At 56.6% G+C, this 17,326-nt stretch overlaps 1 protein-coding gene across 1 annotated transcript in view; it reads right to left on the bottom strand.

Moving 5' to 3' along the window:
• The window catches only part of APBA2 (amyloid beta precursor protein binding family A member 2), a 37,116-nt gene extending 20,076 nt beyond the window's left edge, over positions 1-17,040 (bottom strand). Inside the window, exons 1-2 of the mRNA XM_087829219.1 lie at positions 16,769-17,040; positions 5,877-6,882 (exon numbers count right to left, since the gene is read on the bottom strand). Of these exons, the coding sequence (XP_087685345.1) occupies positions 5,877-6,842 (966 nt within the window). The 5' untranslated portion in view covers positions 6,843-6,882; positions 16,769-17,040. The remainder of the gene's footprint in view (positions 1-5,876; positions 6,883-16,768) is intronic.
• Positions 17,041-17,326: the final 286 nt, after the last annotated feature.

The raw sequence follows: 17,326 nt of genomic DNA, 5'->3' as shown, positions 1-17,326 counted from the left end.
GCGATCGGGGTTCGATTCCCGGTCAGGGCACAGGCCCGGGTTGTGGGCTAGGCAGCCGATCAATGGCTCTCTCATCATTGATGTTTCTCTCTCTCTCTCTCTCCTTCTCCTTTCCTCTCTCTGAAATCAATAAAGATATATTAAAGAAAAAAAAAGATGCTGGCCCGGCCGGTGCGGCTCAGTGGTTGCGCGTCGTCCCGTGCACCAAGAGGTCGCCGGTTCAATTCCAGGTCGGGGCACATGCCCAGGGTGCTGGCTCGATTCCCAGCAGGGGGTGTGCAGGACGCAGCCGATCGATGTTTCTCTCTCATTGATGTTTCCATGTCTCTCTCTCTCCCTTCCTCTCTCTGAAATCAATAAAAACAATTTTTAAAAAAGATTTTAAAAATAAGATGCTAGCCAGGGTTATGCTGGTCCTTACAGCCCCTGGCGAAGCAGACACACCCCTCTCTGGATCACTATAGTGCCATCGGCTGGAACCCGCATCAGCCACCCCGCAGCAGGTGGCAAGGGAAACACGGGAAGTGAAATGTGCTGATGTGGCAGAGACCCCCTCCCCCGTCCCCCACGGAGCTCTAAAAACAGAACCAGAACATGCGGCCCGGACTGGCCACACCCTGCCAGGACCAGGGCCAGCTGCTCAGGGCAGAGACGGCCTGCCTGTGATAAAAATATACGCATCTGAAAAAACTGTTCTAATAAACATCTTGGCTCCAGTTGGTGGAACTAAAGCCAGCAGTTTTTAAAGTGTCCATTCTGATTCTGTCCGCTTGGTTTCACTGGAAATACGGCGCTATAACCCACGGTGCTTTGCATAAAACAATAGCCGACACACGCTCGCCCTCTCGCGCTCGCCCATCCGCAGGAAGAGCGGCTGTCTCCCAGCTTCCTCCTGAGTGACAAGTGTGTGGTGACACAGCAGCAGGTCAAAGCCAGGCCCGGGATGCTTTCCCCAGTGACCGCCCATCTCCCCTCGTACGTGACTCCGCATCACAGAAGTCCCAAGGCAGAGGGGTGATGGGCAAGGTGGCGGCCATCTCAGGAAATCATGTCATGTCCCGTTTTCAAAGGCACCAGTCACCCCTGCGCATCGAATATTCCCACAAAGGTGCCTCCCTTCGTCCAACCTAAGGGGGGGGGGTCAGCGGGGACCCTCTGCATGACGGATGCTCACGTGGGACCAAGCCAAGGTCAGGAACCGGCAGGGTCGGAGCAAGGTCTGGCAGCACCCTGGACAGCTCCCAGGCCCAGCAATCGCCCTGACGCAGAAGCGGCTCAGAAAAAAGGTGAGATGAGCCAAAGAACATCTGTGTGTAGCCCAGGGACGCAGACAACAGGGTGGTGATGGCCAGAGGGGGGCGCTGGTGGTGGTGGGCAAGGGGTGATGGGGAGCATCTGTAACTGAAAAAAGAATAATTTCGTTCCTCTCGCAATGCAGGTCACTCCCATGATGTTTACCTGGAGGGGTGCGGAGCTCGGGTAAAGAATTTAGTCTTGGAAAAGCTATCCCCATGGGGGTGACCGCGTCTTATCAAAGCCAGCCTGTGGTTTAAAAGGATCATGACGAGATCCACTGGGGAAACGAGCCAGTGGGCCTTTTTCCATCTCTGGGTGGGCCTGTGAAAGGGCGGGGCCCCTGCCCACACTCCCCTCCCCCCCCCCCCCCCGCCCAGGTATTTCACGGAACACGCCGCCCCTGAAAACTATTCACCGTCTACCTGAGATCCAAGCTGAACTGGGCGTCTGGCGGTCACTTGGCTGCCCCTCCACGGGAGCCCCAGGGGCACAGGCGGGGCCTGGCTTTGCTTTCTGCGCCCCGCCTGCTGCAGTCCGCCACCTCTGGCCCCCGGAACTGCCTGGCACGTCCTGTGTCACTTGCTCTCTTCTCAGGGCTCCATAAAGGGTGGGCGGTACTGGGGTGCCCAGCCCAGCACGTCGGAGCCGACCCACATTTTTCTAAACCGGCCTGTGTGTTTCAACCCTTCGGGAAGCACCATCCAAATAAAGGCTGAGTGTACGTGGCCGGTCCCGAGCCAGCACTCACTGTGTGTCCTGTGTTGCACCAGGAGCCACCACCCAGGACAGGAAGACACACGTGACAAAGGTCTCAGCTCCGACAGCTCCCCATCCAGCGTGGAGGCGGGCTCGATGGTCCTGCCGGCCTCGCACCCTCTGGGGGACAGGCTGGGACACACACACCCACACACACACACGAGCATGTGTGCAAAGGCAGTCCTGAGGGGCAGAGAGGTGAGCCCCGAGGCCAAACCATCAAGGCTTTGGGGGGCTGTTAAATCTCTTAGTTGAGCAGGACCAGAGCCCTCGGGCACTGCTGACTGGGATGTAAGCTGTTCGGCACTGTGGGAAAGAGCCTGCGATTAGAGTCAGGCCGCGAACACCCGTGTGAGGAGTTCCACCGCGCAGGCAAGGTGCGGTGCCGTCCAATTCTCAAATCAGAGAACGTGCATGACCCCTTTCTAAATCTGTGGCTGCTGCACCCCAGATTCCACAGCGTTGCTGCAAACGCTGCAGGGCCCCCCTCCTGCTAATTCAAAGGTGAGGAGCTCCGAGTTACACGCACACGCACATGCACACGCAGAGCATCCCTCCAACCAACCTGGCGCTGTGCCCTGAGCTGCTCCTGGCCCCAACTGTGTGCAGGGCCCCCCCTCCCACATCCTAAAAGAGATTTCCATGGGTTTAAAATGATCACTGTCGGCCCAAGTGATCCTCAGCCCAGGACATGGGAGTCGCTGGTAGAGGGAACGTGTCTGGCCTGGTCCAGAGCAGGGAGCTGCCGCAGCCGGGAGGGAGAGGGGGCTGGAAGGGGGCTTCTCGGCCCTGGCACCCGAGCCCTTGCCCTCTGCAGCCAGCTCCCTCCTCTGTCTCCATGGCCCGAGGGCAGGGGGACCAGAGAAGGTACTTTCTAGATTACTGTGACCGAAAGGGCTTTATATGATTTTCCCACACAATAAAAACAATGTTTTAGAAACCCTGGCTTTAACTAGATTTTAAAAGCACCGAAGCAATCGCAGTCTCCTGCTAAATAAACTGCTCCGTGACAATAACGGCCACCTCCGGCCGTACAGAGCAGAGACTTCATAAAACCAAACCCGGCCGTGGCGCTGACCCGTCGAATCGACCCAGGGAAATCGAGTTTGGGAGCTCGGGCAGATCAAGGGCGGGGCTGTACCAGCCTGGATGCTGTTTGCCAGGGCGGACCCCAGAATTAGCAACGACAGGGGCAGCTGAAACCCATGGGAGGGCAGGATGCCGGCGTGGGACCCCGGAGGCCCCCGGAACCTCCCCTCCCACCCCCGAACCCCCCGCCTCAGGCAGACGCCCCATGCACAAAGGAAAGGTGGGGGAAGAGGAGGGGGCCAGCTGCAGAACTGGGGGCAGGACCCTGGGGGGGAAGAGGCAGGCTGCGCTCCACAGAGGCCCGGGGTGGTGGACCAGCCCCTACTGGGCCACGTTCGTGCCCCCGTGACTCTGTCCTTAGCACCTGCCCGCAGGCTCTTCCTCCAGCTCTGTCCTACCTGTGGGCCGGGTGCGGACAGACCGCTCCCTCCTGGGCACAGCGCAAGCCCGGGTCACCCGGCGCGCGTGGCGCCTCGTGGCGCGCCGATACGGGCACCTGACACCGGTAATCCGAACACACCTCTCTCAGCCCCTCGGGGCCCCCCAGGAGCTGCCACCCACTACTGTAAGCAGGTGCCCATAGCTGCCCAGGGCCGCTGCACACCCTTCCCCCCTCTTCCTCTCCGGTGCCGGCACTCCTGGCGAAATCTCGAAGGCCCTTCACAAAGCAGCCTCCGCCCGGTGCCCACCCACAGCCCAGGCACCTCTAGGGCCCGTGTCACGCCTCCCTCCACCTGCTGTATTAAGTTGGCCATGAGGTATTGATTTATTTTTTTCTTTCTATTGTCAGAGGGCTCTTTCTAGAAAGCGCCGGCTGGGCCGATAATAGGCAGAAACCCCAAGTAATCAAAACATGCTTTTTTTTTTGCTATCAGAACATCATGTAAATCAAATGCTCTCAACTCCACTGAAGTCTGGAGTCAGGACCGGGACAGAATGCCTGCAGCCCAAGGCCTCTCCAAGGCCCAAAGGAGTAAGTCTCTCATGGGAATTTCGGGCATGGAGCAGGTCCATGGCAGGGACTGGATTGATTCTCATGACAGATGCCACCAGATTAACACGAGAAGGCCGGCCCTCTGAGAGAATCAGTCCAGTCCCTGCCACAGCCAGGCCGCCTGGAGATGACAAGAAGCTGCCACCCTGGCCACGCTGCAGGGCCACGGATCTATGATTTCTGGGCTAGACAAACGCGCTCTTACTGGTGCCCCCAGGAGCACGGAGGAGCAGCCCCGTGGGGAGCACTGGTCAGCAAACCCCCCTACAAGGGAGGTGCACTGGTAACCAGCCAGGTCCCCAAAGCGCAGCCCTGGAGCTGTGAGGCCTGGCCCAGCTGCGTCCACACTCACCACGTGGCTGCCGAATAGCAGAGGCCACAAAGGTAGGCGCGAAAAGGCCAGCTCAACCCGGACATTTAATATAAACATGGAGGACTGTGCAAATGACAAATGACCCGGCACATGCCTGAAGGGAGCAGCCAAAGGTGAGTGAGTCATGACAATTAAGCGGCACACGGGTGCAGAGGACTGGTGGTGTTTTGGCCTGAAGCCCAGACCTTGGGCCCTGGGCTGCCTGCCCCCGGGGGAAGCGCCCCAGCATCTCACGGCCCGCGGCGCATGCAGAATTGCCACACATGACAGGACACCCCAAAGGCGAAGTCAACTTATGCTTAAAGATCTTGAAAATGAACAAAAGGCCCCTGGCCGGTGTGGCTCAGTAGGATGGGCAACGTCCCCTGCGCCAAAAGGTCATCGGTTCCATTCCCAGTCAGGGTACATGCGCGGGTTGTGGGCCCGATCCCCAGTAGGGGGCACGCAGGAAGCGGCCGATCAGTGTTTCTCTCTCCCTCTCCCTTCCCCTCTCTCTGAAACCAATAAAAATATTTTAAACAGAAAAAGAACAAAAAGCTTCAACGTATGTTCTAGAAATTGGACAGTGAGCCAACGTGACTTATCTCCCAAGCACAGGCCCTTTCTATATGTATTTTCCAAACGCACGAATTCTTCTGGGGGGAAAAATAACAATTAAGGCTTTAAAAAAACATGAAAGCAGTTCATGAGCAGTTGTCCACAGAAGCAGCCAAATAGGAGTTTCTTTGCACAAGTCTAACAACCGTCGTTATAGACTCACAGTGGTTTCTTTAAAGGCAGCTTTTCCAGTGTGTTTATTAGAACACACACTTCCTTTGCTATAATTAAAAGAAAATATGGCTAAGCCTGAATGGACCGGCCTCCTTAGCATACATTTCTTCAAGATTTTATCAAACCTTCATATGATCATTTTCGAGATGGTTATTTGCAGCTAATTACCCATCACACCAAGACCCCTGGGTTCTCGGCGAAATGTCGCCCACATAGAATGGCCCCTGTGAAATGCACTCGGGTCACTGTCCCAAACACTGGCCACAGCAGCTGGCACCTGCCAGCAGCCCCACATCCCTGCCCATGTCCTGCCGGCCTGAAGAAGCCACCTGGTGGGGGTGACGGTCACACAGATCCCTCCCAAAGCAGGCTAGGGACCCGATCTCAACCGGGTGGGTGTCTTTGGGGAGCATGGGTTGCTAATCAGCCCTCAAGGAGACTTCCTGGCATTTACTAACCCACCTCAGGGGTAAACTTCAGTGCCACCTAAGGGAACAAATGCAGAACCAGGCTCGCGTTTTAAACTGTGGGCGACACCGGAGAGTCCTGTGCTCTCCGGGGCCCCTCCGCCCCCTTCCCGGGGGAGCTGGATCCTACCTGCTCTTGGGCCCACTTCGGCCTCTCCTCGGGAGTCCTGCTCTTGGTCTTGAAGCCTCTCTGGGGGTCTCCGGGGAGCTTGGCCTCGGGAGGGAGGTTGAGCGACTTGGGCCGCCCCTCGTGTCTGCTGGGGCCGCGGCTGGCCTCGCCAGGCAGGCCGGCCTCGGCGGAGTCCCCGGGCCCCGGCTGCGGCGCCCGCCCCGGCACGTGCTCAGGGCTGGGCTCCCCGGCGCTGGCGATGCTGGTCATACTCAAGCTCATCTTGATCTCGGCCACAATCTGGTCGATGTCTTCCTCCTGCTCCTCCAGGTCGCCGTCCCCACGCCGCGGGCGGTAGGGAGACACGCCGTCCGCGTTCCCGTTCGCCTCCGGGGGGTAGTAGTCCGGGTAGCCCTCCTCGCTGGGACAGTAGCGAATGTCCTCCTCCTGGTCCGGCGCCTCGAGGACGGAGGCCTCGTCCTCTGCGATGGGGAGGTGGCCGTCCCGGTAGTCCGGGCCACCGTCGTCCCCGTGGCCGCGGGCGTGCAGGCCTGCCGAGTCCGTCCACTCCTCCACGGCCTCCTGGCACTCGTCCGTGTCCAGGTGGCGCGCGCCGTGGGGCAGGTAGCCCTCCCCGTTGCAGTCCATGCCCTCCAGGTAGCTGTCGTCCTCGGGGCAGTAACGGATGTAGTAGGTGACACCCTCCTCCTCCTCTGGGAGGCCCTCGTCATAGTCTTCCTCCTCCGACGTGTTGTTCACGTAGTCGGAGCTGGAGTCCCCGTCGGGGCTGTGGTCGTGGCAGCCCCGCTCGGGCGGCGGGGGGCTCTCGGGCCGCAGGGCGGCCAGCTCCAGGCGCTGGGGCGCGTACTCCTCCCGGGGCGGCTCTGGGTCCTGGCTCTCGGGCTCCTGGCCGTGGGGCCCGGGGCCCGGGCGCGCCCTGTGGTCCAGCATGCTGCTCGCAGTGCTCTGGCGCTTACGGTTGGCCATGGCAGGTGCTCACGCGGCCATCGTCACGGGGAGGCAGCCGCTGCGGGAGGAACGGAGAGGACAGAACAGAGTCAGAGCCCCACGAAGCCGGCGGGACCCGCTGGGGCGTTTCCCCGGAGCCCGGCTAACACATGTCTGTTCAAATACCGTGCCATCCCGCCCCGGCTGACGCATTCGTCAGGAACAGGGCACACCCATGCCAGAGAGAGAGGGGGACATGCAGGCGCCAGTGTGGGCCCGACAGTCTTGAAAATGCAGGTGAGCAAGACCAAAGGGCAAAGGGCCAGGTTGTTTCCTCTCCAATACAAACAGCAGCTTCATTTGGAGGGAACGATGAAGACCAACGAGGAGGCGCTCTGCCTCTCCGGAGCCTAAATCCACGGCTCCTCGAAGGCCACCGCTCACTCCCTGTCCCCAGCGCACTGTCCCGCCCACCCCGGGGCACACGGGCCTCTCCCTCCTCACTGCAAACCAGACGCCACTCACTGGGCACGAGGTTCCCAGGGACTGCCCAGGCCCAGCAGCACGTGGAGCCCTGCGGGCTGCGTGGGGCGAGGGCCCGGGAAGGCGGACGCCCCCAGGGAGGCAGCCACGACTCAGGAGGGTCCGCAGAACTGCGGTGAGCTGGGGCGCGTTGGAGGGGAGGGAGAGAGCCCCTCGACTCAGCCGTAAGAAGGTGGAATCTTGCTACAGGGGGGACGGACCCCGCGGGTATCACGCTAAGTGAAACAAGTCACATGCAAATGGGCAAAAATGATACGCTTTCACTCGTATTTGGGTATAAAGTCAACAGGAACAAGTGAACTAACAAAACAAACAAAACCGAACTCACGGACACAGACAACAGAAAGGTGGCCGCCACCAGGGGAGGGGGGTTGGGGGGGCGGCGGGTTCAGGGGATCAAATACAGGCCGACGGGAGGACAGAGTATCTGGATGGCGCCGTATAAAGCTGTACAACTGAAATTTATAGAATGTTACGAATCAACGTTACCTCAGGTACATATTTTTCAATAAATGCAATTTTAAAAAAAATTTTTTTAAACTGTGTTTCCGCCCGGCTGGGCGCAGCTCAGCGGTCGAGCATGAACCTAGGACCCAGGAGATCGTGGTTCGATCCCGGGTCGGGGGCCTGCCGGAGGCAGCCGATCAATGACTCTCTCATCATTGATGTTTCTCTCTCTCCCCTCCCCTTTCTGAAATCAATAGAAATATATATATATTTTTAAAACTGTGTTTCCATCTGGGGTGCAGGTCCTCCGATGGGCTCCGGGAACGTGGGGCAGGACAGGGTTCACCGTCCCACGGTGGGGACCGGGAGGCTTTGTGAGCAAACGCACTGAGGGCCTCTGCTTCTGATGAATTACATCAAAGATGAATCCTTCCCCACAGACCACCCGGAAAGCAATTCGAATGTACCTGCTGCACGTCCAAGAAAAGGAGGCCCTGCGTCCAGATTCAATGAATTCTGGAACGAGCACAGGAATCGACGGAAAGTGCAGCCCCTGGCGGTGCCCACCCCTCTCCCGAAACGACGACGTGTGGGAGATAATGGACCGTCCCCCACCGTGAAGGGCACCGGCTTCTTTACTCCAGGCCTCGCTCTTCTCCTGGGTGGACAGAGCTATCGGCAGCTCTGAGAAGGGCCGTGGGGCAGCAGACCGGGGGCTACGGAGGGAACGGCGTCACACAAGCAAGATACGGCCTCCGCCCAGCTGTCGCCGATCCCAGGCGTGCTCCCCAGTTTAATCTCACATGTTGTAAAGAGACTAGCCTTTGGTTCCTTTTAAATACAATTTAGTTGCTTGGACTCCACCCAAGGGCAGTGGTTTAATCAGCTCCCGCACGCACGCAAAGGCCTTTGAATAGGAATCTTGCTACGAGGTCGCAGGGAACCACAACTAGCGATGGAAGGTTAATTAACTGACCTTCCGAGGCCCAGGCGGAGGCCCCACACTGCCTCGCGAGACCCTGCGCCCTCACCGAGGGTCACAGAGGGACGTGCTTCTCTCTGAAAAGGGGCAGGGAAATGGGCAAAAATGCTGAGCCCACGCCAGCCTTCAACAAAAGGACCCTGATAGGCTACCGTTAGCACATCCAGGAGACAGTTACGCAGTGACGAAAATATTTACAAAGATAATTAAAAATCATCACAGAAAAGGAATGCACCGTTATGATTTATTCACGGCCAAATAAACAGAGAATAAACTTTGAGGAAATGCGTTAAAACAGCAGCAAGGGCTGCCTCTGTGTGATGGGACAACCGTGTTCACGTCCCTTGGTCTTCGTTTCTGAGAACGATACTCCTGTAGACAAACGGTATAGAAAAAGGCAAGTGCCGTGGAGCGGAGGCCTCTGTGGCCACACCTGTCGGACATTCGGGCAGAGACAGGATGTGGGCCTCGGTGTCCCTTGCAAGAGGCCCAGGGCCCTGGCCTGTGCGGCTCTGTTGGTTGGGCATCATCCGGGCACGGAAAGGTCACCAGGTTCAATTCCCGGTCAGGGCACATGCCCAGGTTTCGGGCTCAATCCCCAGCAGGGGCTGTGCAGGAAGGAGGCAGCCTATTGGTGCTTTGCCCGCACATCGATGTTTCTCTCTCTCTTTAAAAATCAATAAAAAAAATCTTTAAAAAGAAAGAATATATGAAAGAAAGGCAGGCAGGCAGGCAGGGGCCTGGGTGGGGTGGGAGCTGATTTGACCCGTCTTGGCCCCCGATAAGCCCGGGTGTCTCTCCCCCACGCCCTCAGCTCAGAATGAGACGATCGGCCCTTAAATGCAATTAGAGGCGCTGCCAGCCCGGCACCGACAGCGAGTCCCGGGGGCTGCTGTTCCCAATGTCCCCCGAGTCCTCCGCCCCTGTCCCAGCGCCCACGCTGTCACGGGGGGCGGTCCAGCGCCGCGGGCCCTCCTGGGCTGCAGGTATCTGCCGACCTCGTTAGTCACCTCTGACGGAGGGGGTTCATTCTCTCCCGCGAGGACCCCTGGAAACGGGCGGCTTTGCGAAGCCAGCCCGGTCCTCCCCTCCTTCAGGGGGACAGATGGGGAACCCGGGCTCCCTCCCCCACACTCAACACCTCACCGCTGTCCTGGGGGCTCTAATCACAGCGCCAGGATGTCAGGCTGTCACACTTTCAAAGCACACCCCTGCTGATCTGGCTCAGCACCGTCTGCCCAGGACATGAAATCGGGGACAGAGGTGAAGTCATTGCCAAAGCAAACCGCCCGGGACGCCGCGGTGCAGATCGCACCTCTGCGCCCCTCCACGGCCAGGGTCCCCTTAGTCCTCGGGGTCCCTCCGAGGCCTCAGCCACTGGGGGCTCCTGGACTCCACCCTCTGGCCTCACCAGGGCGCAGGGGCCAAACTCTCCGGCCTCGACCAAGCTGCCCACACAGGTCCTGCTCCATCTGCCTCGAGAGAGTCCCTCCCGGACCCCACTCCCCACAGCTGTCTCACAGGCTTCCTTCCCATACAGGTGTCCGGTCACAGCCGTAAAGACACCTGTGGTAGAAGGACTGCCCCTCCTCCCGGTCAAGGGCAGGGACCTGGGTTGCAGGTTCGATCCCCAGCCCTGCCTGGGGCTCGTGCAGGAGGCAGCCAGTCAATGTATCTCTCTCACATCGATGTTTCTCTCTCTCCCTCCCTCCCTCCTGCCCACTCTGTCTAAAAATCAATGGGAAAATATCCTCCAGTGAGGATCAACAACAAAAAGCACTAGGCCGGTTCCCACGCTTGGTAATGCCCCAGCTCTCACAAGAACCAGCATTATCAGTGCAGACTGTCCAGCTGAGCAGGGCTTGGTTCTCAGCAATGGCTGCACTTAGAATAACAGGGGGATTTAAACTATGCCTCTGTCTACACACCTCTATCAGCATCTCTATGTCCACCCATCAGTACCCAGACCCTACCCTCTCCACTGGACCCAGCTGGCTGGGACAGAGGCCCAGGACGGGGGGTTCAAGGTCCCAGGACAGGGGTGTGGCCACAACTGCTAACGCAGATTCCAACCCACTTTCTGGGCTTCACTCCTGAGTGTGAATGAACCAGCAGGATCACAGACTTGGGGGGAAGGCCTCGCACAGGAAGAGGAAACCCAAGGAAACGAAGATCATGGGGGAAACGGAGAAACTGTCAAAAATCAACGAAATAGTAACGGATACCACGGAACAAACGCAAGCAGCTCCCGTCCCAAAGCCCAGACAGGAAGCGCCACCAGGAAGGAGCGATGAGAGAACAGGAAAGTGCTCGGAAATCAGAAGGCAGAGTCAGAATCTAATGACCGGAATTTAACGATAAAGTCAGAAACATCCCGGGAAGCAGAGCGGAGAGGAAAGGAGTTGGGGAAATTAAAGAAAAATGGGACATACAGGACGGCGCCACATCCAACCCAACAGGTTTCAGCCTGAGCCTCGTAACACCTGCAGACCTGCTCCTGGGCACCCGCACGGCAAGGAACAAATGAGGAAAGAAGAGGCGAATCTGCGCAGAATCCCAGCTACCCTGGTAGAGACTGCCCCCTCCTGGACGAGGAGCGTAATTTCCCGGGGGTCACGGTTCAGAGCGACAGGGACACTATGTGACCTCGATCTGATGACAATGGCACTTGGCCCTGTGCAGCCTACTGACTAAAGCCCATATCCCCCTCCCCCCCCCGCCCCCCGACTCTGCAGGAGGAAAATACCAGACAAACCTAAACGGAAGGATATTCTATGAAATACCTGCGCAGGTCCCAACACGGTCAAGGTCATCAAAAAGGAAGCAAGTCTAAGAAGCTATCAAATCTAAAGCACCTAGAGACACACAAAGATTAAACTTAAGGTGGTATCCTAAGTGGGATCCTGGAAGAGAAAAGAAAATTAGGTAAAAACTAAGAAGACTTGAATGAAATATGGGATGCAGTTGATAATAGGGGTTTTTTTTTATATTGATGGGGCGGGGGAGAGGGGGAGGGAGGGAGAAACACCGATTTGCTGTTCCATGTATTTATTCATTCATTGGTTGATTCTTGTATGTGGCCTGACCAGGGATCGAACCCACAACCTTGGTGTATCAGGATGATGCTCTAACCAACTGAGCTACCCGGCCAGGGCAATAATAGTTTATCGATACTGGTTCATGACTTACAGCAAATGGACCAAGCTAATGTCAGATGTTAACAGTACAGAGAAGTAGGTGTAGGACATACGGGAATTCTCTCTACTATCTTTTCAACGTCTCTGTAAATCTCAAACTATTCTAAAGTTAAAATATATATATTTTTAGAAATGTGTATTATATTTTATAATATGTATATAATATATGTTATATATATTATATACATATAATATATATATTTTTTATAATATATATATTTCATATATATGTATAATAACTTTCTTTTAGAAAAGAAAGTTGGCCCTAGCCAGTTTGGCTCAGTGGTTAGAGCACTGGCCTGTGGACTGAAGGGTCCCGGGTTCGATTCCGGACAAGGTACCTCGGTGGCAGGCTCGATCTGTGGATCCATGAGGGAGGCAGCCAATCAATGTGTCTCTCACACCCCGCCCCCCAAAAAGCAATAGAAAAAAAAAATCCTCAGATGAAGATTTTAAAAAAACACACAAAAAACCACAGTCATTAATGAACTTAATGTCATTGTTGCATCGGTACAGGACGGACAAACAGACCAGCGGAACTGAACACCGACCGACACGCACACAGTAATTCCATTCATGGAGAAGGGGCACCGCAAAGCGTTAGGCCCTCACCAGGGAGGGTGGGGTCCGCCTCCCGCCCCAAAGTGGTCCAGATGCGGAGACAGGTGATGCCGCTCACACATCAAGAGGTAGGAAGACATCGATTACTCATCCAGGGGTCTTTCTGGGGCGAGCACGGCACACACCAAAGCAGCCCCAAAGGGCTTGAGCGGCTGGAGAGCCAGCGGGAGGGAGTGACTCCGAGACTGGGGGAGGCGGCCGCGGAAGAGTGAGCACGCGGTGGCCGGTCTTGTGTGGCTCGAATTTGCCGCCAGCACGACACGAGCTCGGGGCTCACTGAGCTTGCCTGGCTGTGGGGCAGAAGGAAACGCAGGAGGTGGGGTCTGAAAGCTGTCAGCGGTCACACACCAACAACGGAATGAGAGCAGAGCGGAAATAAAGGGCGCGGGCCGGCTCGAGAGCCACGGCTGAAAAGACGAGTCCTGATGCCTAGCACACGGCACCCACGAGGACAGCTATGCCCCGGATCTCAGTGGTGGCTCTGAGAAAGCTCATGGCCATAAACGCCTGGGATTTTTGTACTTGTCTGCGTATGTCCTACTTTAATTAAAAAGCGTGTTTTTCAGTGGTATGGCCTGTACTGCTGGGCTTCCGCACTACGCAATGAAAACAAGGGCTTTGGAAAGGTGACTCCCCGAGGCTCCCCCCCGTCCGTCACCTCTGTTGCTCAGTGCAGCTGGTCACTGTGAGGTGGGCTTGTCAGTGACGGGAGGGGCCCCGGCTGGGATGAGACTAGAGAAGGCAACACAGTAGGGGCAGGGCCTGATCTTGCAGTGTTTTCCCGCAGATTCCATCTGGAGCAGGGGCTCTGCCCGCTGTCGGGGCACCGGCAACGCTGCCCTAAGCTCTGGGAGTCAGCTCCCTGCTGCCCCGATGCCCCCTGGTGCAGCCAGGGTCAAGGCCACTCGGGGAAGATCCCCAGGCTGGGATCCCTTTTGATAGCCCAGCTTCTGGAGATAGGGGCCAGCCAGCCTCTCCTCCACACACACACACTCACACTCTCTCACACAGACACGCGCGTCATCCAAGGCAGGAGGGGGTCTGTAGCAGCCCCAGGCTGTGTGAGCAAACACCTAGGAGACCCCGCAGCGTCGCTCTGGAGACTTAGGGTCGTCATGTATGTTGCTTCCCACAGGCCCAAGCACAGCTCTGGCATAAGAATCGTTCTGACTTCAATCAGCATCTCCTTGTGCATCCAGGAGCATGTGTGGTAAAAATCAGTTTGGGAAATGATAAGTTAAAAAGAATCGCATTCCTTTCTTGTAGGACTTATCAGGGCCTTTAATCCAGCTCTTGGGGGCTCAGAACAGACAGCGCGTCCCGGCCTGACCTGAATTTGGATCACTGTTTCCGCGGAGATCTCGCGGGGCTCCGCAGAGCTCCGTTTGAGAATGCCAGCCCAGACGCTCGTGTCGTTAATTAGAAGGAGACGTAATTAATTAGATCTGAATATTATTAATAAAAAATTCCATCCAGAAACAGCTAACTTCCTTCCATTTAATCACACTAATTACGTTACGCTCGACCTAGTAGCAGCTCGTAGGGCTATTTTCTTAACACATCTTTCATCTTTTAGAAAAAGGTGTCCATGAGTTTTTTTCTCTGCTAGCTTACCAAAAAAAAAAAAAGAGTTGGGTGTCAGAGCAGGAATTTTCAAGTATTTGAAAACACACACACCAAGCCTAGAAGCAAACATAATGGCCGGCCCATGTCCTTCCTTGTCCTCCAAGTAAGGAGACTAGCGATTGGGGGGAGCTGTTATGTGCTATGAGCACCCCACCCATATGTGGTTCATTCCCCCCCCCCCCCGATCATGAGTCCCCACTTTACAGACGAGGCAGATGACCTTCTGGGAGGGAGAGAAGCTAGAGCTCAGTGGCGATCACAGGCTTCCGGAGCCTTTACGCGCGAGGCCCTGGGCCCGACGGCACGAAGGACCCCCAACGACAGGCGCGCGAGTCCACGGGGAGGTCAGCAGGCAGCTGGGAGGAAGGCACCGGCCAGGCCGAGATGTCCAACTCAGGCTCCCAAAGAGGGTGGCTCGGGAGCTCCGTCTATCCAGACGGAGAGAAGCCGCCCTGGCCGGTGTTGCTGAGAACAAAGGGTCGCCGGCTTGATTCCTGGTCAAGGGCGTGTACCTGGGTTGCAGGTTCGATCCCCAGCCCCAGCTGGGGAGTGCGAGAGGCAACCAACTGACGTGTCTCTCTCACATCTCCCCCCCACTCCCTTCCACTCTCTCTAAAAATCAGTGGAAAAAACATCCTCGGGTGAAGACTTAAAATAAAAGATAGAGAGAAGCACTTGGAAAAGGGCTCGGTCCCACAGCCATGCCCTGCACCCGTGTGGACACTGCCACTGGTCATTCACAGAGCGGCCCGGCACCCCCCCCCCACCCCGGGTACCAGGATTCCCACGTTTCCCGATGACCCGTGTGCAGTACAAACTGAACAAACCCAGGCCTCTTCTCTCCTCACAGAGATTCCCTCTGGCATGGCTGACATTTAAAAATACTCCTCCCAGGGCTTTCTTCCCGGGGAAGAAACATGCTCCCCTGCGGGGAAGCTGCAGAGAATTGTGACGAGTGTGGTCACTGAAGCAACGGTCCCATTACGGGGCAGACGGCGACCATGCCCGGGAAGAGGCCCAGCATCTCGTCCGCTGCCAGGGACTCGGATGCCCTAAGACACTCCAGGAGACACAAAAGTTCCACCGGGTCTCTTCTGGGCTCAAAATGAGAAAATTACCTTATACCTTAGAGGCGCCAACAGAATTGTCGTGTGGTGGCATCAGTGTGCAGTGACACCCCAATTTCATGCTGAACGGTCCCTAGGGGGCGGCTGAGGCGGGGGGGGGGGTTCGAGCCTAGGCTCCCGGGAGGTGGCTGACGCATCCACCGCCTTTAAGGCTGAAATACGTTCATGACTCTAAACAGAAAATCAAAACAGGATGCAAAGGCCTCATGGAGAGCACAAAAGTAAATTCGAAACTTTAAAAACGGACAGCCGGAAAACAGTCATTTAGTTCCATGCGCAAACTCATCAAAAACCAGGAGACGCCCGTGACGCTTCACCCTGGAGGAAGCTTCCCGTAAACGGGGCTGACTGTCCGACGTCTCCTAAATGCCTCACGGACGCGCCCCGACCCCCGAAGCCACCGCAGAGTCCACCCAGGACACCGACAAGACATCCCCGGTCCACGCACCAGCTTCCTGACCACCAAGACCCTGGGGTGTGTTTGGCCCCAAAGGAGATGCACCCACTCATCTTCAGTCCAGAACCACCTCCTGTCATCTCCCCTGTACCGGGCACTCCGCCGGCACCTGGGTACAAGGGCCTGTGCAAATCTGCTCCTACAGGTCCTCTCTGGGCAAGAAAAAGCCAATCGCCGACGTCTGTCAATGTGATGAGGGTCGCAAGACAGCGTCACCCACAGGGCGACAGGAACACGGGACCACCCCTTGTCCCTGAGCAGCTTAGGAGAGCTTTTTTTTTAAAAAAAAACAAAACAGTATTGAATTTGAGAGAGAGAGGGAGAGGGAGAGAGAAACACTGATGCGAGAGCTAGACACTGACCAGCTGCCTCCTGCACGTCCCCTCCAGGGGATCAAACTGGCGACTTCTAGGTGTACAGGCCGGAGCTCAGCCAACTGAGCCACACGGGCCAGGGCAGGAAAGTTCTTTTTAACCAAAGTCAGAGTCTGCTGCTCAGTGTCCTGGTTCTTTCACGATGGTGGACTTCTGCTAGACGAATAATGTTGCCCAAATATGATAATAAAAGGTTCCGAACGGCACCCATCGTTGGTGGCAAGTATCCGCTTCCGATACAGGAACCTCGGCGGGGGTCACACACATAAATGGACTCGGCGAGGGTCATGACTTACAGAAGCACCAGCATAACAAGAAGGGGTGGGCGGGCTGCTACTGCCCTGGGGAGGGTGGGGACAGGGGTCCCACCCAGGCAGTGAGCCCGGGGCTCACCGGGTCCTGGGCCGTGAATGAAACCCCAGCCCCGGACGCCTGGCGCTGGGGCAAGTGCTAAATCACACACACAGCTGCCCAGGGAGCAGCCATGAGCCCGCCCCGGCCCGCCTGAAGCGCACCTCCCTCCGTATGACAAGTCCACGGCCCACGCATCGGGAGCAAAACCTCGCTCCACTCGAGGCCCGTATTTCTTACCAAAGACGAGTGGTTCGGGAACGTCCGGCAAAACCTCCTGGCGTCGCAGTCTTCCTGGAATAAAACAGAATTAAAAAGAAACAGTTACTTTGGTTTCAGGAATGATGCAGGTGCTCGCAGAAAGCTCCAAGTATAAAATGTGAGTGAGTGAGAGGTTTTGTAAAAAGGAGCCGATTATAATTCTAACGAGACGACCAGAAATTACCGGAAACAAATAATTAAAATGTTGCTTCAGCCTTTCCTTGAGTAATTATTGCCTTAAGAACACGGTGTTGGACAGATAAAGGGAAGGGCTTCTGTTTCATCGGGAAGGAGGGACTGCCCGCATGCCAATGAGGCTCCTCAAAGCCCTCATGAATATGCATGTTCCCACACAAAGCTGACCCCACTGATTCGCGGAACCGGCACCGGGGACACTTTCAGACGAGGAGGGTGTGCCTGTGGGGCGGGAGGGGGCGGAGGAGAGATTAGAGGAATGGAAAAGGCGGGCCCCTCTCATTTCCCTGCCCAGGTGCACAGCCCACCCCGCCTCTCGGACAAGGTGGTTTCATAGACAGA

Source organism: Miniopterus natalensis, chromosome 22 (assembly GCF_054644295.1).
Source record: "Miniopterus natalensis isolate mMinNat1 chromosome 22, mMinNat1.hap1, whole genome shotgun sequence".
NCBI classification, from domain to species: Eukaryota; Metazoa; Chordata; class Mammalia; order Chiroptera; family Miniopteridae; genus Miniopterus; species Miniopterus natalensis.
The sequence above is the reverse complement of the archived record's forward strand: the minus strand, read 5'-3'. Positions and strand labels throughout refer to the sequence as shown.